This window comes from Myotis myotis, unplaced genomic scaffold (genome assembly GCF_014108235.1).
Source record: "Myotis myotis isolate mMyoMyo1 unplaced genomic scaffold, mMyoMyo1.p scaffold_m19_p_2, whole genome shotgun sequence".
Taxonomy (NCBI): domain Eukaryota; kingdom Metazoa; phylum Chordata; class Mammalia; order Chiroptera; family Vespertilionidae; genus Myotis; species Myotis myotis.
Genome location: NW_023416324.1, coordinates 151376059 through 151403181, shown reverse-complemented (window position 1 = coordinate 151403181; position 27123 = coordinate 151376059). Strand labels below are relative to the sequence as shown.

The following is a 27123-nucleotide window of genomic DNA, read 5'->3' as shown; positions in this document are numbered from 1 at the left end:
GGCTTTTGGCCTACGGGCCTGAACTCTGTAACAATTTTAGGAAAATAAAGGGGAAAACATCAATATCATTTGTGTAGCAGGAAATGTTACAGATGTCAGTGAGAACTAGCACATTGGAAGATTGACAGATAACCAAGACTAGTGTGTTACAGGTAGATGTCCAACCTGACAGGTTTGCAAAAGTAGAGAGTTCTTATCTTTCGAAGTTTTGACCTGGACTTCAGAAGTAAATGTTGTGCTACTAAGAAAAAATAGATACTACTAACAGTTTTGAGGGTTTTTTAAATGAATGAAAGAACAAATTTTCCCACATTATATATAGTTTGGACTTAGTATTTCACAGATGAAAAGAAGAACTAGAAAGTAATCATTTTTATGATAAAAAGTTAATGGTCTTATTCATGCTTAGTCTCATCTTCCCAAGGAGAAGACGATTCTTTGGAGAAACCTTCAAGTTCCACAACTGACCACTTGTTGGTTGGGTTTCTATTTTTATCACAAAGTGCAAGCTTCCTCCAGAGACGGGGTGGACACTTTGGTAGATACTTCTCTCAGTCTCAACTTAAGGATCATATTTCCATACAAATCGAGGGTGTTGATTTTTACAAATTCTAATCTTGATCAGGCCCAGTTAAAGGCCCAAGAGGAGGAGCGGCAGAAGAGGGAGGCAGAAGAAAAGGAGGCTCAACTTGAGAAAAAACGAGAAGAGAAGAGACTGAAGAAAATGGTTAGTCGTGTCTGTCTGGTCAATTGTGTGACCCTGTGCACTTTCCCCACCCTAGACCTTCTGTTTAGAACACTCTTTTCTCACCTGCACCCTTTTTCTCTATTTAGTGAAAATCTACTCTTCTTTACATTTTAGCTCGATATGACTTCTTCCAGATTAGTCTTGCCCACCTTCCTCTTCACCCAAGGTTAGGTTAGGTCACTCTCTGTGGACTCTGAGTATATTTCCTTCAAAGCATTACTAGGGCTTTAATTATGCATCTATTCCATGGTTGTTTTTTTCGTATCTGCATCTCCTAAGCTGTAATCTCCATAAGGGTAGAAGGAGCAGTCTGAAGTTGCTCACTATTGTATTGGCTAGCAGTGTACTGAGCATATAGTAGAACTCAGCAAATGATGCCGAAACCGGTTTGGCTCAGTGGATAGAGCGTCGGCCTGCGGACTGAAGGGTCCCGGGTTCGATTCCGGTCAAGGGCAGGTACCTGGGTTGTGGGCACATCCCCAGTGGGAGATGTGCAGGAGGCAGCTGATCGATGTTTCTCTCTCATCGATGTTTCTAACTCTCTATCTCTCTTCCTTCCTCTCTCTGTAAAAAAATCAATAAAATATATTTAAAAAAAAAAAAAAGAACTCAGCAAATGAGTCGAATGAGTGCATAAATGAACAAATGGAAGAAAATAGATGGAGAAAAAAGTAAGAGATAAAACTCTTTTTTTTCAAGGTCATTAAATTCTAGTTGGAAACATATGTCCTTAAAATACATACCTATCAAAGATGGTATAGTAATGGTATAGTATAGCATATGCTCTTTTGTGCCACCCAGACCAAACAAGATCAAGAGAGTTGTGCAGGCAAGATCCATGAAGATTTGGAAGAAATTAGAGGCATTTTCAAAGGAAAGAGATTTGAATGGGAAATTATATTAGGGTTCTCCAGAGAAAGATATATATATATATATATATATATATATATATAGAGAGAGAGAGAGAGAGAGAGAGAGAGAGAGAGAGAGAGAGACCCAGTGCATGAAATTTGTGCACAAGAGGGGGGTCCCCCTCAGCCCAGCCTGCACCCTCTCCAATCCAGGGCCCCTTGGGGGATGTCCGACTGCCAGTTTAGGCCCAACCCCAGGCCTAAACTGGCAGTCAGACATTCCTCTCACAATCCTGGACCACTGGCTCCTAATCACTCACCTGCCTACCTGCCTGGTCGCCCCTAACTGCTCTCACGCGCACCCCGCCCCGCCCCCCGCTGGCATGATCACCCCTCACTGCCTCTGCATGCTGGCCTGATCACTCCTAACTGCCCCCCGCTGCTGGCTAGGTCACCCCCAACTACCCCCTCCCTGCCAGCCTGGTCGCCCCCAACTGCACCCCCCCCACCAGCCTGGTTGCCCCTAACTGCCCCGCCCTGCCAGCCTGGTTGCCCCTCACAGCCCCCCCCCCTCCACTGGCCTGGTCGCCCCACGCAGCCTGCTGTTCAGTTGTTTGGTCATCCCTCACTAACCCCCCTGCCTTCCTGGTCGCCCCACGCAGCCTGCTTGTTCAGTCATTTGGTTGTCCCTCACTAACCCCCCAGCCAGCCTGGTGTAGGCAGCCATCTTGTGAGAGTGTGAGGGTTAATTTGCATATTACCTCTTTATTATATATGTATATATATATATACAAAAATTTATTTATTATAAGGAATCAACACATGATTATGGAAGTTGAGATGTCCCACAGCCTGCCATCCAGAAGCTGGAGACCTAGGAAAGCCAGTGATATAATTCCAGGCCAAGTTTGAAGGCCTGAAATTAGGAGGCTGATGGTACAAATCCCGGTTCAAGGGCAGGAGAAGACCATGTCCCAGCTCAAGCAGGAAGGAAGCAAAAGCAGCAAATTCCTTCTTCTGCCTTATTGTTCTATTCAGGCTTGTAAAGGATTGGGTGATGCTCATACATATTAGGGAGGTCAATCTACTTTACTGAGTCCATGGATTCAAATATTAATATCATCCAAAAGCACCTTCACAGACACACCCAGAAATAATCTTAGTCTGGGTACCCTGTGGCACAGGCAAGTTGACACACAAAATTAACCATCACAAGTTAACCCAGGGATGGGCAAACTTTTTGACTCGAGGGCCACAATGGGTTCTTAAACTGGACCGGAGGGCCGGAACAAAAGCATGGATGGAGTGTTTGTGTGAACTAATATAAATTCAAAGTAAACATCATTACATAAAAGGGTAAGGTCTTTTTTTTTTTTAGTTTTATTCATTTCAAACGGGCCAGATCCGGCCCGTGGGCCGTAGTTTGCCCACGGCTGAGTTAACCTCATTGTCAACTTGTTATCCATACACATATGAAACCAACATAATCTTCAAAAAAGGAAATAACAACATTATAATTCTGCCTAACATGATACAACTATCCCACATACAATCAGAAATGCTCTAACTTCTGCCCCAGAAGATGAGGTAAAGTCTTTGAGTGATATTTCTTCTTCTCCTTGATATCCCATAACTTAAGTACTATAATGTAAAATGAATAATACTTAAATACCGTGATATAAAGCCAATACATCATATGTTACATAATAATAGAATAAGAAAGGCAAGAAAACAAAGATACATACACAGATAAATATATTCATAGCAAAATAAGAAATGGATACTCATGACAATTACAGTCTTCATTTATGTAACTGGCCAAGTGGGCGTAGCTAGTATTTATAACTTATGTTCTTTACTACCCACTCTTCTCTTTGCCTTCAGCAAGCACCTCTGCTAATCACAGTTTTTTACCTGGTGAGGTGACCCAAACCTTCATTCCTGAGTAGCCCAGTGTGGATTGGGCTGTTGTTGTTTTCTTTTGACCTTAACCCCAGGGCATAGCAATGCTAAGATATACTCTAAGGGGCTTCCTGTATTCCAGAAATACTTTTCCTTACCTCCACTGTGGAACAGTATACTCTCCAGTTTCGCTTAGTAGTCAGGTTTATTCACCCCAGTCAGCACTTCCTTCTTTGCCTGTTGATTTAGAGTCATAAGGAGCCCAATATGATTGGGTGGCATTCTTAACTTCCAGTTCAGTGGAATCATTGTTATGTCTCCTGATAGAAGCATTCCCCCATTTGAAACCAAGACCTCTAGACCAGCCGTGGGCAAACTACGGCCCGGGGGCCGAATCCGGCCCATTTGAAATGAATAAAACTATTGAAAAAAAAGACCGTTGTACCCTTTTATGTAATGATGTTTACTTTGAATTTATATTAGTTCACACAAACACTCCATCCATGCTTTTGTTCCGGTCCTCCAATCCAGTTTAAGAACCCATTGTGGCCCTCGAGTCAAAAAGTTTGCCCACCCCTGCTCTAGACTAACAGAACATAAAGTTGTGGGAAAAGGAAGAAAAAAATTTGCTAGTGGATCACTGGAGGTAATCATGAGTGGTGCCAATCCCACTTCCACTTCTTGATTCCTGGAGCCTGTGAATCCTGACTATGGGGAGAACAGTGCCATATATTGGATGCTGACTCAGAGCATATATAGCCCTCTGGAGAACCTTACCATAAACCTGCAAGGTATTGCCACCTCACTGGAACTGCAACTGAGTCTTCACAAGATCATGCCAGCCCTACACCCACCAATTTGATCCCCTGTCAAAGAACATGGCCTGGATTTCGGGCACTATACCCAGTAGCAGGTGTACAGGAGGTACCCAATTGATGTTTCGCTCTCACATCAATGTTTCTCTCCCTCTTCCTTACTCTTTCTCTCTAAAATCAATTTAAAAACATTTACAAGAGACCATGCCACCATTCTGTCAAGCCAGCTTCTTCAGGATGGTAGAACACACAAGTCCCATGTGTATAGGCCCATTGCCACACTTCTTTTGTTGTAAAGTGAGCTCCATGATTAGAAGCCATGCCAATGTGGAATACAATGGTGGATAAACTTTCTGTAAGTCCATAAATGAGACCTTGTAAGTCCATGGGTAGTATTTTGGGGCAAAAGCATTGTCTAGAGGAAAGGCAAATCCATATTCAGAGTGTCTATTCCGCTAAAAACAAAACTCTGCTCCTTCTGTGATGGAAACAGTCTAATATAATCAACCTGCCATCTGATAGCTGGCTGGTCAGCCCAGAAAATGGTGCCATTTTGACGACTCAGTGTTAGTCTCTGCTGCTGTCTGATTGGGCAATCAGCAGTGGCCATAGCCAGTCAGCCTTGGGGAATGGAAGTCTGCATTGCTGAGCCCTTGTATAGCCACCATGGCCACTTTGTTTATGCGCCCATTGGGTAATGGTAGGAGTGGCTGGGAAAAGAGGCTGACTGAGTATCCACAGAATGGTTCAGCTTGTCCATGGAGCAAAAGGCATGTACTATAATTCATCCCTTGCTAAGACAGCCTAAGAAATCTCTAGAAACAGCCCCGTTACCTCCCTTAAAAATTACATAAGGGTTCTGAAGTAGCATTTTCCAACATGTGTTCCATGTAATTTTAGTGGTTTCTAATATTAAGTTGTTTTGAATTACCTTTATACCTCTGTCAAAAATCAATTGACTGTATTTATGTGGGTCTATTTCTGGGCTCTCTGTTCTGTTCTGTTGATCTTTATGTATATTTCTTTAACAGTAACACACTGTCTTTGATTGCTGTAGCTTTACAGTAAATCTTGAATATATTAAATGTGAATTCTCCCCTTTATTCTTTTATACAATGTTTTGGCTATTCTAGTTCTTTTGCCATTTGATATAAATTTTAGACTAATCTTGTTGATATGTATAAAAACTCTTGCTAAAATTTTGTTTGTGATCATATTGAATTATAGATCAAATTGGAAGAATAGACATCTTAACAATATTGAGTCTTTATTTAGATTTTTCACTTATTTCATGAGTGTTTTTATTTCTTTCCCACAGATCTTACATATTTTTTGTTAGATTTATACCTAAGTATTCCTTTTTGTGGTATTATTGTAAATGGTGTCTTTTTAAAACTTCAGATTTTATTTATTCATTGCTAGCATGTAGGAATAAAATTTATTTTTATATATTGACCTTGTATCCTGCAACCTTACTAGGAGGTTTTTGTGGATTTTTTGGAATTTTATACATAGGCAACCATGTAGTCTGCTAATAAAGACACCTTTATTTCTTCCTTTCCAATATGTATGACTTTTATTTATTTTCTTGCCTTATTGCACTAGCTAGGTATTGCTGTGCAAGGTTGAGTAAGAGTAGTGAGAGGAGACATCCTTGCCTTGCAGTCTCTCACCATTATTGTCATATATTTCATGTATTTTATATATTTCATACATATGCCCAATACCTTGTTACTTTTATTGCTTTAAATAGTTATATTGCCAAAACCGGTTTGGCTCAGTGGATGGAGCGTCGGCCTGCGGACTGAGGGGTCCCGGGTTCGATTCCGGTCGAGGGCGTGTGCCTGGGTTGCGGGCATGTCCCCGGTGGGAGATGTGCAGGAGGCAGCTGATCGATGTTTCTCTCTCATCGATGTTTCTGGCTCTCTGTCTCTCTCCCTTCCTCTCTGTAAAAAAAAAATCAATAAAAATATTAAAAAAAATAAAAATAAAAAAAAAATAAATAGTTATATTTTAGTGTAATTAAAAATAAGCTGAAGATTATGTTTTACCTTTATTTCTTCCATTTCTTTGTGTAGATCTAAGTTTAAGATCTAAATAAGATCTATATCTTATTCCTTCTGCCTGAAGAACTTCCTTTAACATTTCATGTAGTGTAAGTCTGTTAGTAGTGAATTCCCTTTTATTTTTTTTCATCTGAGAACGTCTTTATTTCTCCTTCATTTTTTTGAGGGGTATTTTTGCTGGATATAGAATTCTGGGTTGACAGTTTTTTCTTTCAACACTTTAAAGATGTTAGTTCATTGTCTTCTTGCTTGGCTGGTTTCTGGCAAGAAAACCAAGAAGTTTGCTTTAATTCTTAGCTTTGTTCCTTTATAGGTGTCAGTCTGCTCAGGCTACCATAACAGAATACCTCAGAGTAGGTGGCTTAAATAGCAAAAATTAATTTTCTCACAGTTCTGTAGGCTGTAAGTCTGAGATCAGAGGTCCAGCATGGCTGGTTTATGGTGAGGGCTCTCTTCCTAGCTTGTCATTGTGTCCACCAATGGCATTTCTTCAGTGCATGCACATCGAGGGGGAGAGACCATGTGAGCTCTCTGGTTTCTCTTCATATAAGGACACTAATCCCACCCTAAAGACTTCATTTTTACCTTAATTACTTCCTTAGAGGCCCTATGTCCAAATACAGCCACACTGGGGGTTAGGGCTTTAGTGTATCTATCTGGACATACATATTCAGTCCATAACAATGGGTAAGGTGAGTTTTTCCCCCTCAGCTACCTTCAAGATTTTTTTCTACCTTTGGCTTTCAGCACTTTGAATATAATATTTGTATGTATGGTTTGTTTGTTTTCCCCTGCTTAGTGGTCTCTACGTTTCTTAGATACGTGGTCAGTTATTTTATAATATGTTTACTCATTTCTTCAAATATTTCACCTCCATTTTTCTGGGATTCCACTTATGCTTGTGTTACATTGTTTGGTATTTGGTCAGCTTTTGGATGACCTGTTGTGTTTTCAGTCTTTTTTCTCTTTGCTTTTCAGTTTGTATAAGTTCTATTGCCCTAACTTCAGGTTACCTGATTCTTCCCTTAACTGGGTAACATCTAGAGAAGAGCCCATTGAAGGCTCTCTTCACTTCTGTTACCCTGTTTTTAATTTCTGATGTTTTCATTTTACTTTTATTATATTTGTCCATGTCTCTGCTAAAATTACCTGTCTGATATTGAATGATGACTACCTTTTCCATTATAGCCTTCACTGTTATCATAGATTATTTAAAATTACCTCTCTCTGATATTTCCAACATCTTTATCATATCTGATTCTTCTGATGATGATTGCTTTACCTTTCCAGGCTTTATTTTTTGTCTTTTGGTATGTCATCTATATAGGGTGCCCCCCCAAAAATGATATACACAAACTTTTAATAATTATAAAGGCAATATTTATTAAAATACAATTTATTTTCAAAATTGAGCTATCAGCTATTTAAGTGTGTATACCTTTGGGGGGGAACCCTGTATATATTTGACATACCAATGTATCTATATATATAAAAGCCAAGTGACTGGAACGCCAGAACGACTGGAACGACCAGTCACTGTGACGCATACTGCGGCCCCACCCAGCTGGCCTGGCCCCAATCAGTGCCCCTGCACCCTCCCCCCCCACCCACCCCACTCCCACTGGCCTGACCCCACCCATGCACAAATTCATATATACTAGAGGCCCGGTGCACAAAAATTTGTGCACTTGGGGGGAAGGGGGGGCCCCTCAGCCTGGCCTGTGCCCTCTCGCAGTCTGGGACCCCTCGGGAGATAATGACCTGCTGGCTTAGGCCTGCTCCCGGGTGGCAGAGGGCAGGCCCAATCCCTAGGTGCAGCCCCTGGTCGGGCTCAGAGCAGGGCTGATTGGGGACTTGGGGTGCCGCCCCTGTCATGCACAGAGAAGGGCGGATCGGGAGGTTTCGATGCCACCCTCAGTCACGCTCAGGGTAGGGCTGATTGGGGGGTTGGGGCACCGCCCCCTGTCACACTCAAGGCAGGGTCGATGGGCAGGTTGTGGCGCCACCCCCTGTCACGCACAGAGCAGGGCCCATCAGGGGGTTTGGGAGCTCCCCCCGTCACTCACAGAGTAGGGCCGATAGGGGAGTTGGGGCACCACCCCCTGGCACACACAGAGCAGAGCGGATCAGGGGTTTGGGGCGCCGCACCCTGTCACACTCAGGGCAGGGCCAATGGGGAGGTTATGGCTCTACCCCGTCACACACAGAGCAGGGCCCTTGGGGGGGGGGGGGCGCCGCACCCTGTCACACACAGAGCAGGGCCCGTGGGGTGGGGGGGTTGGGGCGCCACACCCTGTCACACACAGAGCCGCAGGGCGATCAGGGGTTTGGGGAGCTCCCCCCTATCAGGCACAGAGCAGGGCGGATAGGGAGGTTGTGGCCCCGCCCCCTGTCATACAAAGCCGCAGGGCAATCAGGGTGTTTGGGCGCTGCCCCCTGTCACACTGATCCCGGTGCCTGGAGACCTTGTGGCTCCGCTGATCCTGGTGCTGGGAGGCATATTACCCTTTTACTATATAGGATAGAAGCCCAGTGCACGGGTGGGGGCCGACTGGTTTGCCCTGAAGGGTGTCCCAGATCAGGGTGGGGGTCCCCACTGGGGTGCCTGGCCAGTCTGGGTGAGGGGCTGAGGGCTGTTTTCAGGCTGGTGGGTGACTGAAGCTCCCAACCGCTCCTTTTTTTTTTTTTTTTTTTTATTCTGGGCCAGCTTTAGCTCTGAGGCTCCAGCTCTTAGGCATCCGCTGCTGAAAGCAGGTTTCTGTCCTTTGTTTACCTTCTGTATTTATAACAATGTTGCGATCCTGCTGGCTGAAGCCCAGCGACTAAAGCAGGTTTCTGGGGTTTTGTTTAGCTTCTATATTTGTTACATAGTTGCTTAGAGTTGCAGCCCAGAGGCTGGCAGCGGCAGGCGGGGAACGTTGGAGTCCTCCGTCACTGAAGCAAGCAAGCCTCATGTTCGCTTCCAGCTGCCTGGCTTCCGGCCGCCATCTTGGCTGGCAGTTAATTTGTATATCACCCTGATTAGCCAATGGGAAGGGTAGCGGTCGTACGCTAATTACCATGTTTCTCTTTTATTAGATAGGATATATTTGCAAGCCAGACATGTTGTACAGGACAATAGAAACTGAGATAAACAGGCTTTTAGTGTGGAGATGTGTGATAATCTAGCCAAGAGTAGGGCTGTTTTTGAAGTGTGTTAATGATTACTATTGTTGAGGTTTGTTGTTGCTGTGGGTACCATACACTTCAGTTTCCTCCAGTGACTTGTTTTGTCTCGTCTTTTGGCCTTAGGTCTTCCCTTTGTACTATTCTCCAGAGAGAATCTGTCTCTTAGCAGCTCTCTCAGCTGTATTCCATTGTTATTACTGGAGGTTTGTTAGCATGCTGAGTAGGGTATGAACAAGGGGTAGCATTCTCTAATGTTCTGATTAAATCTCACTCTTTGGAGTGCACAGTATTGGGCATTCAGGAGAATTTCTGCTCCTACTTTAGAAGTAGAGGTTTTCCCTGCCCTCTGTTCCCTTCTTTTAGTGTCCAGTGTACAGTCTGTGACCAGAAAGGCCATCACTCTGTGAGGTTCCCCCTCCACTTAGGTGAGATAGGGCAGTGGCCTAGACAGTCCCCTTCCCACAGCTACAGTGGCATTCCACCAGTGCCTGCAGGTGGTGCCACTTGCAGATGAAGTCTCTTTTTCCTAAGGGAGAATGGTCTGGGCAGATTTTGCAGTGGTTGCTTTTTCTCCCTGCCAGAGGAACCATGGTGGGAACTTCTCTGGACTCTCCTTGATCCTCTCTTTGAGAGCCTGGTGGAGTTCCTAGAACAAAGGCCTGCACAAAGGGGGGGAACCTCCCTATAACTATGACCCCAGGAGCTTTCACTTTTCTCATGCTGGCCTACTCTTGGCCTCCAGCAATTCGCCAAAATTTCTAGTTTAATTGTCTTACTGGCTCATATGGTGTATGGTGGCTTCTGCCTCAGATAAGCAAATGCTTGGGCCCTATGTCTCCCTAAAGGTGCCTGTCTCTCCAGATTTGTAATGGCTTCAATTCTCTGATTGGTTCATAAAAAGTTACTAATTTGCTGTTTGTCCAGCTTTTTCTTGCTGGAAGAATACAGCTTGTGCAAGGCAAGAAGGATGAGAAAAACATTACTGACCAATAAATTATTTAATTTCTCTCACTATACCAAGCTGAAATCTTTCCTTTTTAGGAAACATGAAATATAATTTCAGTCCCCAACAATAGACAAAAAGATGTTGTCACATAACTAGTTTCTATTAAGTCAATTGTTGGTAGCTGTCTCAATTGAGATAGATGCATTTACAGACTGGCTGTGTTTGAGCTTTCTTTGCCAAGAGCTTTAGCTCTAAAATGCCCTGGGCCTTTATCTCCTTTTGCTCTAGCATAGATGCTCCACACAGTATGTTTCTCCACCCAGTTTATCTTTTGTGGTCTTATTCCTTTTTTGAGGTGATTCTTACCTCCTTTATACTTTATAGAGCCATTCACAGTCAGCGACTTTCAAGGCCATAGCATTGTTATTCTTCTGGACATCAAAAAGATAATTACAGCCGAAACCGGTTTGGCTCAGTGGATAGAGTGTCGGCCTGCGGACTGAAGGGTCCCAGGTTCGATTCCGGTCGAGGGCATGTACCTGGGTTGCGGGCACATCCCCAGTAGGAGATATGCAGGAGGTGGCTGATCGATGTTTCTCTCTCATCGCTGTTTCTAACTCTCTATCTCTCTCCCTTCCTCTCTGTGAAAAATCAATAAAATATATCTTTTTAAAAAAAAAAAAGAAAAAAGATAATTACATTTCTGAACCTGTGCCTGACGTCTCAAAGTCAGTCATATTCTGTATGTGCTTGATGGAAGCCTGCTTCACCTCTTTTAGTTGGGTACATTTTTGCTCAAGTTTATCAGCAAATTGTGCAAAAGTGGTACCATAATTTCTAATTACATAGATAATCAACCCGACTGTTGATATGGTAAAGAAGTTCTCTAGGGAACTCACATATATTTCTTTAGATAGAAAATGCAAGATAAGTCCTGCGATATCAGTTTTAGGATAAAAGAACTGGAAGAATTCCTCAGGAAAAAGCTCATGACCTATTTGTCCTCCATATTGAGGAAAAAGTCCTCCAGGGTCAGGATCAAGATTTGGCTGTCCTCTCTGAAAGATCCTTGTTACCTGAAATTCCCCTGGACCTAGATGTACTTCATTCTTCAGAGAGGGAGCCACTGGTAATGGCAGGAAGTACCACCTGGGACAGGATGGTCAGTGATAGTCCAATGGTGGCTTAGTGTCCTTTAGTGTCAGGTGCAGCAGTAACCTGGCCATTCACAGGTCTCACACAAGGACCTTTTAAAAATAAAAATCTAAACCCCTCCTAACATCTCAGTGCGCATCTTTGTTAAAAGCTTACTTTCTAGTAACCCTTATCAGACAATGACTTTTATGGCTATATAAATATGCTTTTGATTGATAGACAGTTGATGAAGTTTGTGGATAAAAAGATAAATTTATCAGAGAAGACCAGGTAAGATTTTAAGTCTTCCATAATTTCTTAACAAGCATATTTGTCTGTTTAACAAATATCTTTATAGAATCTACTATGTACTAGGCATTGTTCTAGGTCAGTGGTCGGCAAACTGCGGCTTGCGAGCCACATGCAGCTCTTTGGCCCCTTGAGTGTGGCTCTTCCACAAAATACCACGTGCGGGCGCGCACGGACAGTGCGATTGAAACTTGGTGGCCCATGCGCAGAAGTCGGTATTTTGTGGAAGAGCCACACTCAAGGGGCCAAAGAGCCGCATGTGGCTCACGAGCCGCAGTTTGCCGACCACTGTTCTAGGTGTTAGAATAGAGCAGTGTAGAAGACAAACAAAAGCCCTGCCCTCAAAAATGTATATGCTAGCTGGGAAAACAGGTAATACGTAACAGCGAAAGAAGTAGGGAAGGGAAGGTCTGATAGGGGAAGCAAGATGGGAAAGGACTCTCTGGAAGGTGACATTTGAGCTGCTGGATGCTGAGGAGGAAAGGCCTCTACAAGAGGGACATGTTAAATGTGAGATGCCTATTAGACATCCAAATAAATATGTCAGATAGGCAGGTGAATATATAAGTCTAGACATCAAGATTATAGAAAGGAATCTGGGAGTCAAAAACGTCAATATTTTTCTTGCTCTGAAAGTGAATGAAATCAATTTGGGAGATTTACTGTATAAAGAATGAATATATAATTGATTTCTAATTCAATAGCATTATGGTCAGAAAAGACACTTGATATGATTTTAATCTATTAAATTTATTAAGACTTGTTTTCTGTCCTAACATATGATCTATCCTGGAGAATGTTTCATGTGCACTTGAGAAAATGTGCATTCTGCTGCGGTTAGATGTAATGTTCTGTGTATGTCTGTTAGGTGCATCTGGTTTAACACGTAGTTTAAGTCCAATGTTCCCTATTGATTTTTTCTGTCTGGATGATCTATCCATTGTTTAAAGTAAGTTATTGAAGTTCCCTACTGTTATCGTATTATTGTCTATTTCTCCATTCAGTATGTTGGTATATTTAGGTGCTCTGATGTTGGGTACATAAATATTTACAATTGTTATAGCCTCTTGAGTTGACCCCTTTATCCTGATATAATGACCTTCTTTGTCTCTTGTTAAGTTTTTGGCTTAGTGTTTATTTTGTCTGATATAAGTATAGCTACCCTTTCTCTTTTAGTTTAAATTTTCATGGAATATCTTTTTCCACCCCTTCATTTTCATTCTGTATGTATTCTTTTTTTCTTCATTGTTTTATATTTTATTGAATTTTTTTATTGTCTAAAGTTTTACATAGATATTCTTTTTCCCCAATTGACCCCCCCCCCCACTCCCCAGCCATTCCCACCCCAGGCAAGCCCCCACCGCGCCAGAGTCTGTGTCCATTGGTTATGCTAATATGCATGCATACAAGTCCTTTAGTTGCTCTCTAACCCACCCCTCCCCTGCCATTTGTGTCTGGATCTATTCTTGTTCATCAAATTATGTTGATCATTATATCCCACCTATGAGTGAGATCATGTGATATTTATCTTTTTCCAACTGGCTTATTTCACTTAGCATAATGCTCTCCAGTTCCATCCATGCTGTTGCAAATGGTTGTGTGTGTGTTCTTAAAGCTGAAGTGAGCCTCTCGTTGGCAGCATACAGTTGGGTCTTCTTTTTTATACATTCAGCCACTGTTTTTTTTAAAAATATATTTTATTGATTTTTTTACAGAGAGGAAGGGAGAGGGATAGAGAGCTAGAAACATCAATGAGAGAGAAACATCGATCAGCCGCCTCCTGCACACCCCCCACTGGGGATGTGCCCACAACCAGGTACATGCCCTTGACCGGAATCAAACCCAGGACCCTTCAGTCCGCAGGCCGACACTCCATCCACTGAGCCAAACCAGTTAGGGCAACTGTATGTTTTTGATTGGAGAATTTAGTCTGTGTACATTTAAGTAATTATTGATAGGTGTAGACTTATATTGTCTTAACTATTTCCTTGCTGTTTTATAGTTTTTTTGTTCTTCTCTTTCTTCCTTTGATGTGATGATTCTTCTAGTTGTTATGCTTTGATTCCTTTCTCTTTTTTGTGTGTGTATATCTACTATAGGTTTATATTTTTTGGTTACCATGAGGCTTACATAAAATGTCTTGCAGCTATAGTCTATTTTAAGCTGATAACTTTTAATGCACACAAAAGCTCTATTTTTACACTACTGTTTATATATTTGATGTCATAATATATATCTTTTTACATTGTTTATCTATTAACAACTTATCATAGCTATAGTTATTTTTAACACTTTGTCTTTTAATCTTTATCTAAAGCAGTGGTTCTCAACCTTCCTAATGCCATGATCCTTTAATACAGTTCCTCATGTTGTGGTGATCCTCAATTTCATTGTTACAAATTGAACATAATTAAAGCATAGTGATTAATCACAAAAACAATATGTAATTATATATGTGTTTTCCAATGGTCTTAGGCGACCCCTGTGAAAGGGTTGTTCGACCCCCAAAGGGTTCGCGACCCACAGGTTGAGAACCGCCAATCGAGAGTTATAAGTGATTCATTTACTACCATTTACAAAGTCAGAGTGTTCTGAATTTGTCTTTACCAGCAAATTTTATACTTTCATATGTTTTCATGTTACCAATCAGCATCCTTTGTTTCAACTTGAAGTCCCTTTAGCCTTTCTTATAAGGCTGATCTAATGGTGATAGACTCTTTCAGCTTTTGTTTGTCTGGAAACCCTTTATCCTTCAATTCTAAAGGACACTTTTGCTGGGTAGAGCATTTCTGGTTGGCAGTCCTTTTTATTTCAGCACTTTGACTATATCACTCCACTCCCTGTTGCTTTCAGGATTTCTGCTGAAAAATCCACTTGTAGTCTTATGGGATTGCCCTTATATGTAACATGTTGCTTTTCTCTTGCTACTTTTAAGATTCTTTCCTTGTCTTTAACTTTTGACAATTCAATTATAATGTGTCTTGGTGTGTGTCTCTTTAGAGTCATCCTATATAATAAAGAGCTAATATGCTAATTAGACCGGATGGCAGAACGACCTTCTGGAACGACCTCTCTGAACGACCAATGGGTGGGGGCAGCTAGGGCTGCTAGGGCCGAGGCAGCTGGGGCTGTCAGGACCAAGCCCCTTGCACAAATTTTGTGCATTGGGCCTCTAGTGTATGTGTGTGTGTGTGTGTGTGTGTATGTATACACACATACATATACATATATATTATTTGGGCTTCTTGGATTTGGATATCTGTTTCCCCATGTTAGGGAAGTTTTCAGCCAGTAAGAATTGTTTCTTTGCTATAGTTCTGTGTGTCTTGTGGACATAAGCTCCAGTGTTTTTCAAATCCAGGTGTTTTGGGTGGTTGTTTTAAAAACTGGGGTTTTAGATGTGCAGTCCAAATGCAAGCTGGGAGTTGGGAGTTCCCTCCCTATTGTATGGTGCTGTGCCAACTATGAGTTTATGACAAAAGTGTTTCTCAGCTTTATTTTCTTACTCGCCCAGTATGGAAGTCATTCAACTGGTTTCTAGATTTCTTCCAGAGGCAATTCTCTGTGGGTGGCTGTATATCCAGTGCATCTGAAGGAAAAAGGAAGTTGAGGAGCCTCCTATGCTGTCGTCTTGGTCCCTCCTCACCATTTTTACTTTTTAATTTTTTTCAGAAAGAACTGGAGCAGCAGAAGAGAATTAAGAGGAACCAGCAGCTGGAAGCAATAGCCAAAGATCATTATGAAAGGGTATTGCTAAGGAAAAAGGGTCTGGAGCCTTGGAAGAGATTGAGAATGCAGAGCAAGCAAAACATCCAGGTATAGTGTCATACTCTTACCCCTCAAAATTAGAAAATTGACTTTTCAAATAGCATAAAATTAGATTTGGGTATTGTTTGGTGATTGAAAAGCCAGAAAGATAAATGAAGTGAGTGTTTGTATTTATTTGTTTTGTGTAAGAGTTTAGATTTGGTCTTCCAAGGTAAAGAAAGATTTCTGTAATTGATTAGGTTGAAAAAAGCTAAATTTTTACAGATAAGACAAATAGAGACCTCTCTCACTATTAACTATGTGTAATAAAGAGAAAAATAATTACCATAGGTCTGTTAGTCAGGTTCCTGCTGCAGTAAAGCTACATAACAAACAGCCCCAAAATATCAGTGGCATATATATAATTCGGGCATTTATTTCTTACTCACGTCTGTGGACCAGTTGTGGATTGGGTTCAGGTCTCTCCACAGCCAGTCTTTCTGGCTATAGCAGCTATTCAGGGCATGCTTTTCACCTGGCAAATGTCTGAGGTACAAAGGCCAAACCCTTTTCTGTAAACCCATGTGAAACCTCTCCTTGTATTGTGTTTACTAACATTCTGTTGGCCAGAGCAAATCATAGCGCTAAACTAAAAGTCACTAAGAAGTGAAAGAGGCTCATCTACTCCATTGGGAGATACTATGAAATCATACACAAAGAATCCTATATAATAAAGAGCTAATATGCAAATGGTCATCACACCCTCATGCCGTAACGGCTCAGACACTGAACACTGGGGGAGAGGAATGGGGACCAACCAGGCACAAATGAGCTCGTGAGAGAGGAATGGGGACCAGCAAGGCTGCGGCCTGGGAGAGGGACAAGCCGCCCACCCCGCGCTCCTGTGTGCCAGCGCCTGTGCCTGTGGCCCAGGAGAGGGACAAACCGCCTGCCCCATGGTCCTGGGCGCCAGCGCCTCCGGCTGCAGCCTGGGCAAAGCCGCCCACCCACGGTCCCCTGTGGCTGCAGCCAGCCTGGGCAAAGCTGGCCCAGGTCCTGGGTGCCTGTGGCCGGCCAGAGGAGGGAAGCCCAGATCCCGGGTTCTTGCAACCAGCCAGAGGAGGGAATCCTAGGTCCTGGGTGCAGGGTGAGGCAGAGGCGGTTAGGGGTGATCAGGCCAGCAGGGGAGCAGTTAGGGACAATCAGGCAGGCAGGCAGAGGGGTTAGGAGCCAGCAGTCCCGGATTGCGAGGCAGTCAGACATCCCCCGAGAGGTCCTGGATTGGAGAGGGTGCAGGCCAGGCTGAGGGCCCTCCCCTGTTCACGAATTTTGTGCACCGGGCCTCTAGTATGGGTATATAATCCTATTACAGGGAATAGCAACCACTCTGCCACACAAAGATATATTAAATCAAATATCATCGAAATTCAAATTTATCTAGGCATAGATCATTCAACTAAATGATTATGAAGCCCAAAATGCATAAAATGTTGCCTTTAGAATTCTAGTTAATAATAAGCTCAGTAATGTGTACCAGTGATAACCACTCTTATTTACACATTTGACCAGTGTAAGACTAGTAGTTTTGGTTGTGAAAACCAGGATTAAAGATGAACAATAATGCTTCATATCATAAGAGTCCCACTAAATCAAGTAATGCTGCAGGTTATACCTCTGTGAATGTGACTTAGGCTGCTTTTTATCCTACCTCACCAGTTTATTCACCCTTCATTCTCCTTGTTCTCTTCCTATTTTCACAGTTTCTTTCCTTCTTTTTGTTTTCCCCAAATGCCCTTCCCACTATCTTTCTTTTGTCCCTGACTTTTTTTGTCCTCAGTCTCCTTACCAGTGGCTCTGGAACTATTGAGTATTCCAACATACCTGAGGGTGCACATTTGTGGTGGTCAGGCCTGAGCGCAGGGGAATCCATCCTATCTGGAGGCCTGGACCCATCTGTGCCCCCAGCCATTGCTAGTTTGCTTTGGCTTTTCTAGTAGTGATATGGGTGAGCTGACTCCTCAGTCTTCTGAGTGAATGAATCTGGAAATGAAATCTGAAATTTGAATTAAAATTTGCTTCTTATCTATATATATAAAAACCTAAGTGACTGGAATGACTAGTCGCTATGGTGCGCACTGACCACCAGGGGGCAGTCACTCAACACAGGAGCTGCCCCAGCCGACAGGCCCTGATTGCTGATGGGGCCTGCAGGCCAACCTCCCAGTCCTTCCCCGCCGCCCCCGCCGACAGGCCCCAATCACCTGGGACAGGGAACTGGGGGTGGGTGGCGGCGGGCATGGCCCCTTTCCCAGGGGGGGCCGAGGGCTGGTTCCTTCCTTGGGGCTGGTGGCCCACCTCCCAGGTCCCTCCCCCCAGGATGGGATGGGGAACTGGGGGTGGGTGGTGACAGACACAGGAGGCAGATAGGCAAGGAACCTGATCAGCCCTGATTGCCGGCCAGGCCTAGGGACCCCACCTGTGCATGAATTTTGTGCACTGGACCTCTAGTAATATATAACCACAAAGATTGGTCATATCAGATAATTTGCTATCCAGTTGAGTGCTCCTAGTTTTATCTGGCTTTTATCTATTTCTTTATTGTTAACTATAATACACAAAGGAAAGGTAGTCAAGGATTAGCTCTTCTTTTTTTGGTCCTTGTTTTTGATGGAGTAAAATCAAGAAAGGTATGAAATTTAGAAACAAAATAGAATTTATGGGTAAATTAATATTTTTAAAAATTATGCAGAAGAATGTAAAAATAGAAACAGGAATTTGAGCTCAAAATAACAATTATAGGCTTTAAATAGAGAAAAACCCACTTAAAATAAAAACAGAAAATCACAGATCTGAAACCAGCATTTCTAAAATTTCTTGATCATACAACCATCTGGAGAACTTACAAAAATGCACTTTCCTGGTCCCACCTCCAAGTATTTTCAGTAAGTCTGGATTGTTGGCTGGGGTGGGGAGTGGGAAGGGGAGTGTGTATCAGGGACTCTGCATGTTTAAAAGGTAGCCCAGGGGATTTTGATACAAGTTGTCCGAGCACCATATTTTGAGAGTCACCTCTCTAGTCATACCAGTGTATTTGTTTTCTGTTGTTGTTATAAGAAATGACTACAACCTTAGTGACTTAAAACAACACAAATTTATTATCCTAAAATTCTGGAGGTCAGAAGTCCAAAACCAGACCTACTAGGCTAAGGTCAAACTGCGAGTGGGGCAAGTTCCTTCTGGAGGTTCCAAGGGGAGAATGTCTCCTTACCGTTTTTAGTGTCTAACAGTCACCTGCATTCCACTGCTCACAGCCTCTTCCTCAAATCACTCTAATCTCTTCCTGATCCTCCTGTCTCCCTCTTATAAGGACCCTGTGATTATATTTAGGACTCTCCCGTATAATCCAGGATATTCTCACCATTTTAAGATCCTTCACTTAATCACATCTGCAAAATCCCTTTTACCATGTAAGGTCACCTACTTACAGGTTCCAGGGATCAGGGCAAAGCTATCCCTGAAGGGCCACTCTTCAGTCTATCACAGCCAGATAGAATTTTAGAACATTCGCAGCCCTCTGCATCTCCTTCACTTTGTAGACAAGGGAGCTAAGCCCTAGAGAAGAGAGCTGCTAGCTCAGAGTCACAGCGCATTGGTTACAAAGCTGGAGGAGCTCATCACCATCTTCCAAGAATCCTGCCCGTTCTGGCAGCCTTTGTGCTGCGTAGAAATCGGAGGGTCATGTAGGTGCCAGGCACCAGTTGAAAGTTAAAAAAATAAAAAGTAAAATGGAAAGTTCTGGAGGGCAGTACGAGGAAGGGATGGCTTCTTCACCCATCAGAGTTGGCTTCCAGGAAGGGATAGAAAAAATTAAGGAAGGAGAAGGGTCCAGTTACACAATTCCTCGTTTGTTTCTATCACTTTCTTCAGAAGGATTATTTAGCATTTTCCCTTAAACTCACATGTGCTTGTTAAACAAATAAAATTAACTTCCAAGAACAGGAACAAGACAGGGATGCCCACTCTCACCACTCCTGTTCAACATAGTACTGGAAGTATTAGCCATTGCAATTAGATAAGAAGAAGAAGCAATAGGCATCCAAATTGGAAAAGAAGAAGTAAAACTGTCCTTATTCGCAGATGACATGATATTGTACATAAAAAAACCCTAAAGACTCCATCAAAAAACTATTAGACTTAATAAATGAATTCAGGAATGTAGCAGGATACAAAATTAACGCCAAGAAATCTATGGCATTTCTATACACCAATGGTGAACTTACAGAAAGAGAGACTAAAAAAACAATCCCATTTACCATCGCACCAAAAAAATTAAGATACCTAGGAATAAACTTAACTAAGGAGGTAAAAGACCTCTACTCAGAAAACTACAGGACGTTGAAAAAAGAGATAGAGGAAGACATAAACAGATGGAAGAACATACCATGTTCTTGGATTGGTAGAATCAACATCATTAAAATGTCCATACTACCTAAAGCAATCTATAAATTCAACGCACTTCCCATTAAAATACCAATGGCATATTTCACAGACTAGAACGAACTCTCCAAAAATTCATCTGGAATAAAAAAAGACCCCAAATAGCTGCAGCGATCCTGAGAAAGAACAAAGTAGGTGGGATCTCAATACCAGATATCAAGCTGTATTACAAAGCCACTGTTCTCAAAACTGCCTGGTACTGGCACAAGAACAGACATATAGATCAATGGAATAGAATAGAGAGCCCAGAAATCAACCCGAACCAATATGCTCAATTAATATTCGACAAAGGAGACAAGAACATACAATGGAGTCAAGACAGTCTCTTCAATAAATGGTGTTGGGAAAATTGGACAGATACATGCGAAAAAATGAAACTAGACCACCAACTCACACCATACACAAAAATAAACTCAAAATGGATAAAGGACTTAAATGTATGACGGGAAACCATAAAAATACTAGAGGAATCCAAAGGCAACAAAATCTCAGACATAAGCCGAAGCAATTTCTTCACTGATACAGCTCCTAGGGCATGGGAAACTAAAGAGAAAATAAACAAATGGGACTACATCAAAATATAAAGCTTCTGCACAGCAAAAGAAACCATCAACAAAACAACAAGAAATCCACTGCATGGGAGAACATATTTGCCAATGTTATCACCAATAAGGGTTTAATCTCCAACATTTATAGGGAACTCATACAACTAAACAAAAGGAAGAAAAACAATCCAATCAAAAAATGGGCAAAGGACCTAAATAGACACTTTTCAAAAGAGGACATTCAGAAAGCCAAGAGACATATGAAAACATGCTCAAAGTCACTAGTCATCTGAGAAATGCAAATCAAAACAATGAGGTACCATCTCACACCTTTCAGAATGGCTATCATCAACAAATCAACAAACGGCAAGTGCTGGAGTGGACGTGGAGAAACAGAAACACTCATGCACTGCTGGTGGGAATGCAGACTGGTGCAGCCACTATGGAAGACAGTATGGAGTTTCCTCAGAAAGTTAAAAATGGAACTCCCATTTGACCCAGTGATCCCACTTCTAGGAATATATCCCAAGAAAACAGAAACACCAGTCAGAAAGGATATATGCACCCCTAGGTTCATAGCAGTACAATTCACCATAGCTAAGATCTGGAAACAGCCTAAGTGCCCATCAGCAGATGAATGGATTAGAAAACTGTGGTACATCTACACGATGGAATACTATGCTGCTGTTAAAAAGAAGGAACTCTTACCATTTGCAACGGCATGGATGGAACTGGAGAGCATTATGCTAAGTGAAATAAGCCAGTCAATGAAGGAAAAATACCACATGATCTCACTCATTCATGGATAATAAAGACCGTTATGAACTGATGAACAAAAATAGATACAGAGGCAGAGCAACATCGAACAGACTGTCAAACTACAGCGGGAAGGCCGAGGAGGGTTCGGGGGGGGGGGGGGGGTAAGAGATCAACTGGAGGACTTGTATGCATGCATATAAGCATAACCAATGGACACAAGACACTGGGGGGGGGGGGGGTAGGAGAGGCCAGGGGAAGGTCAAGGGGAGAAAAAAAAAGGAGACATATATAATACTCTTTGTAATACTTTAAGCAATAAAACAATTTTAAAAAATATAAAATAAAATTAACTTCCATGACAACTGTGATTTTAAATAAGGTTTATTGGTCCAAAATGCTAGCCAAAAGCAGCATAGACTCTAAATCACCAGGAGCATGGCTGAGCAGAACAGTGTGCCCATGGTCCCAGAGTCTTGCAAGCATTTCTGTACATGGAGCAGAGGGAAGGTGGAAGAAAGGTAATCTGGAAGAATTCTCATTAGCTGTAGGCAAAGAAGGGGGAGAAGGGGGAGCGGGGCCAGCATAGAGAAATGTTCCCTCCTGTGGATTGGCTGTGGGCAAGTCTGGAGAGTGCACGCACGTGCTAACAAGCCGAGGCTCCTGGAGTTAGTCAGTGGTTCTCAACCTTGGCTGCACAGTAGAATCACCTGGGAATCTTTTTAAAATCCTGATTTCTGGGCTTCATCCTCCGGAAATTCTGTTTCTTTGTTATGGGGTGGGGCCACAACATTAGTAACAAAGAAACAGAATTTCCGGAGGATGAGGCCCAGAAATCAGGATTTTAAAAAGATTCCCAGGTGATTCTAATGTGCAGCCAAGGTTGAGAACCACTGAGTTAGGTGGTGCTGGTAGAAATAACCTGTGGAAATAGCCACCTGGAAGTTAACCTGAAGCTCCAACAGGCAATGGGAGGAATATGAGCAGTCATTAACAGGCTAACGTTCTTTCACTTCCCGGTCACTGTAATTTAATTTAGACATTTCAGAATTTTCTCTTTCTCATGCTATATTCCATTTATTCCAACTATTCCAACAACCATTTTTAGAACTTTTAAGGAGCCTTCTGAGAATCGTTTTCTTTCTGGTTGTTTCCGTTTTCCCAGAGGATGAAGAGAAGGGAGGGGAGGAGGCTACGGTTTCTGGCTGCCTTTGCCTTTTGGTCCCCAGACAGAAATCAGGACAGGCAGCATCTCAGGTGCCACAGAGACCTCTTGTAATGCTCATTTTGACCAAGAATTATGACTGCCAAGAGTTTGGTTTGGGTCAATCACATTCATAATGCTGGGTAGCTAGACAGGCTTAGAAAAATATGTAATTGGAGAGAACAAAGGGGGAAGGATTTTTTCCTCTTACCTCTTGAAAGAATATAACACTTCCTTTTTAAAATCTATAAACGGAGTTGTTTATTTTGAAAGAATTTTGCTCTGACCTTTTAAGTTGGTAAGACATTAAATTATTCATCATGTTATTTTTCTATCAGATGGTTTTGTGGTTTATTGATAATGTCTAAATTTCAGTGCTGGTGACAGCTCATTCTACAAAACTAATTGAAAGTATTGGCATTTCCTCAATTAGACAGTCGTTAAGTACATAAAAAAAGAGAGGTTTGTTATGGAGTTGCTGTCTGAGCTCCAACAGAACAAACTGAGAACATTGCCAGCCACCCACTTCAAAACTCGGTGCAAGCGAAATAATGGCTTTGGAGGCTGTTTATTCCATTTTCCTGATAACCAGCCAGTCACTGTGGTCTTCAGGGAGTCAGCACTGAAAGGCTATGCATGCGATGAATCTAAAACCTCCATAAAATAGAGTCAGTAATCAAAGCTTTAGGGACATAGGCTGAATGTCCTTAAGATATTCTCTCTACTACATGTGGTTTGAAGCATCATTTGCCAAGGGAATGAATGTGTGTTTCCTTAAGTGATCTACAATGCAAGGAATAATTTCCTTCTCTTATTTATAAAATGATCCAGGTGGCCGAAGAACATCATTCTTTGGCCCTGCAGAGGAAGTGCCTGCTGAGCTGGCTCCGTTGCAGTCAGGAGAGCCTGGCTAGGAAGACGGCCCAGGCCGATCAATGCTATTCCCAAACGTTGCTTAGGAGAGTCCTCCGGAGCTGGCAGCGGGTAAGGCACAGGAAGGGAGCTTTGAATACGTCTCTACTTAATCCCTATAAGAAAATTAGATGCAATCCAGAATGTCCAGTCATTGTTTTTTCAAGAACAATGTAAAATAGTCAATCTAATGCATTGCTTAGAAATGAATGTGGAAATGTCGTTAACTTTTTGTTGATATAAAATCTTAAGCCCATTTCTTTTCACACTGTTTGTCTCTATAAATTATGTGTCATTATATCAAATTTTGATTTTATACTTGTTTCTTATCCCATAATTGCTCAAGTGATTTTACTAGAAATCTACCCCCTTGACATTGTTACTGTTTTCCCCCCCTCTGGTTCCATTATTTCCTTCAGACAAGGAAATAATGCTGTTTGCTTGGCTGCCACATTTTCTCTTTCTGCCTCCAGTGTCCTTTGTTCCTTTGTCTTGTGTTTGTTTCTATTCTTTCTCTTTTGTACTGTTTATTTGCTCTAATTCTTTGTCTGTGACATTATTTGACTCATTTCTGTTCCTTTCCTTATCCCCAGTACCTGACTGACCTGGAGGAAGAAGTACAAACACTGTGTATGCATTTTCTTCAAAAGAAGATTTGCAGGGCCTGGCTTAACATGGTCAGGGAGGCCCGGATCGATTCTCAGAGCAAGCACAAGATTGCCGTGGAGCACAGTGACAGGTGAGGGTCTGATCTCTGAGGAAAGTCACTCTTTGACTGCATAATTGCCCTGCAATATATTCTGTACCTGGAACATGTCCAGAAAGAGGAAGTGGAGGCTAGGAGAGCTGGGCATTCAGCGATACCAGCAGAGGTGTTCCAGCTCACCCACTGACTTGGTGATGAAAACAAGATAGTAACCACCCCCCTGGAACTCCAGGGCCCGTCTTTAAAATGAGGAGGGTGCCCGTCTTCTCTGCTTCACAGGGACTGGCAGGAGAATAAAATTATGAGAAGTACATGAACACACTTAAGCAAATGTATGTATTCTTTATGTCACATAGGTTTGTAAGTTCAATTTTTTAACATTATTGTGAAATATAACACTAATACAGAAAAGTGCTTAAGTCATGCAAGTCCAGCTTAATGAATTACTATAAAGGGGACATCCATGTCATCACCACTGAGGTCCAGAAGTAGGACACTGATGGCCCCCAGGGTCCCGCTGGCTTCTGCCCAAGGGCCAGCCCTTCCTCCTCAAGGTGAACTCCTCCTGAGCTTTGTGCGGAGCATGTCCCTGCCTTTTTGTTTCTTCACTTTTGCCTTCCAAGCATGCAGCCTTCAAGGCTGTATAGTTTAGTTTTGCCTGGTTTGGAATTTTATGTAATTCAAATCACACAGTATGCCATATTAATGTTTGTAATACAGTGATGTCTTATTTAATCTAAATTCCTTGAGGAATAAGGTGTAAGTTTTCCTTCGTTTTGTGTGATTGTAAGCATTTTGGATAGAAATGCCCTAAATTTTATTACGCACTTCCCTTTGAGAGTAAACAAATGGTCTGTCCTTCTTTGGTGACTGGGTGTCTGTCATTTCCTATGAGCTTAATGTGGCAGATGCCGCCACGTTCTGTGGCGTACAGACTGTTGTGTAGGCACAGGAGTGTCACCTCCTCACACAGGCCTTCCCTGGCTACCTAAGGGAAAGTAAAAGAACCTGTTGGTCACTCCCATCCACTTCTGTGGCTTTCTTTTCTTTACAGCATTTCTCAGCCTGAATTCCAGTTGTGATTTACATACCTTAGTAATGTTTTAGTCACATAAGGATTATTCTTACATGTACTTCAGATGGAAAGTCAACTTATCCTTAATATTTTACATTTTTTCCCTTTTTATTCTTAAAGGAGGATTCTCTGGATCACATTTCAGACATGGAAGAAGTTTGCAAAATTTATGAAAGAGGAAAGATTAAGAGAAGAAAGGCGAGAGCAACTCCGTAAGAAGGTAGCTGAAATCCTTCCGGACTTCCAGGCGCTGGCCCCACCGTGACTCTGGTTGTCCAGCGTCAGATACCCGCCCTCATGTAAGGGTCCTTGGTGTCCAGGGAACACAAGCCAGCGCCATGCTTAGGATGGAATGCCCGTGGTCCATACAGGTGTTAGCACCACCCACCCACATGCACATGCATCTACATGGTGGTTCTGTCAGGTATTCCTTGGATTAAAGGACTTCTTTTTTAGTTTGTACTTCCTTCTTTTATTTCTCTTGGGTTGCTAATCAGTTCACTAAAGCATTTATCCCAGCAGGATCAGCCACAGGAACTGTTCCTGTTCCACTGTTCAAATGCAGCGTCTGTATTTTTAGCATCATAAACTTTAAAAAGGACGTGTTTGCTTGCCTGAGCTTGTGGAGGAAAATGTCCTTATAGCTTAACGTGAGTTGTTAGCAAATGTAACTTTAGTTAAAAAGAAATTAAAAGTAGTGAGCACTTAGAAAAGGAGTCATATGTGGCCAGGCACCTAGTTAGTACCTTAGCATCTGCAACAAGCATTCTGCCGGACTCCATCCTTTCTGCCCACCCCTAATGGAAAGGCACGCATCAAAGGTAGTCTTTGCAGTGCTGCAATGGATAACAGCGTATCCTAATTTCAGAGAAAGTGGGGCACCAAACACATTTTTCTTCAGTGCGCCTTGATAAGCAGGAAGGGAAGTCCAGCAGTTTGTTAAAATATCTGGTCATGCTCCCAACTGCTACCTCTAAATAATATTTGATCTGCTTCTAGACCTCAATTTGATCTATATATCAAGATGTTTATCTTTCATTCAAAGAATGTTTTAATCTTTAAGGTGCTAAAGACTATAAAGACAATCCCTTCTGTGAACTGAATTATCTGCTAGAATTTTTTTTTCATTACAAAACACATTTATTACAACAAATGCAAGTAGTAGATAAAAGCACAGAGTAGCCGAAACCGGTTTGGCTCAGTGGATAGAGCGTCGGCCTACGGACTGAAGGTCCCAGGTTCGATTCCGGTCAAGGGCATGTACCTGGGTTGCGGGCACATCCCCAGTAGGAGATGTGTAGGAGGCAGCTGATCGATGTTTCTTTCTCATCGATGTTTCTGACTCTCTATCTCTCTCCCTTCCTCTCTGTAAAAAATCAATAAAATATATTAAAAAAAAAAAAGCACAGAGTAAAATGAGAAAGTCCCTTGTACCCTGAGGTAACTGTTATTTGGTAGGTTGAAAATATGAGTTGGTAAAGTAAAATTCTGTCATCATCTCTTACTTCTTCGAAGGGATACCAAGCTGTAGCTATACCACCTGCAAAATGATTCTGTCCTTCTCTGTGGAAGATGTGTGACTTACTCAGACATGACAAAACACCCTAAGTCAAACTTTAGTTCTTCTACAATATCCCTGTCTCCATAGTTATCCTCTAAAAAACTTTTTAAGACTGATGGCCACCAAAGAAAATGGGAATAAAAGTAACTCATATTTAATCTCTTTCCATCTAAATCACTGT

The 27123-nt window shown here is 42.2% G+C and overlaps 1 protein-coding gene across 1 annotated transcript in view; it reads left to right on the top strand.

Annotated features, from left to right (window-relative positions):
• CCDC191 (coiled-coil domain containing 191) overlaps positions 1-25994 on the top strand; it is an 86103-nt gene extending 60109 nt beyond the window's left edge. The window contains exons 13-17 of the mRNA XM_036352363.1: positions 626-727; positions 15612-15755; positions 23520-23672; positions 24194-24339; positions 25502-25994. Coding sequence (XP_036208256.1) covers positions 626-727; positions 15612-15755; positions 23520-23672; positions 24194-24339; positions 25502-25646 — 690 coding nt within the window. The 3' untranslated portion in view covers positions 25647-25994. The remainder of the gene's footprint in view (positions 1-625; positions 728-15611; positions 15756-23519; positions 23673-24193; positions 24340-25501) is intronic.
• Positions 25995-27123: the final 1129 nt, after the last annotated feature.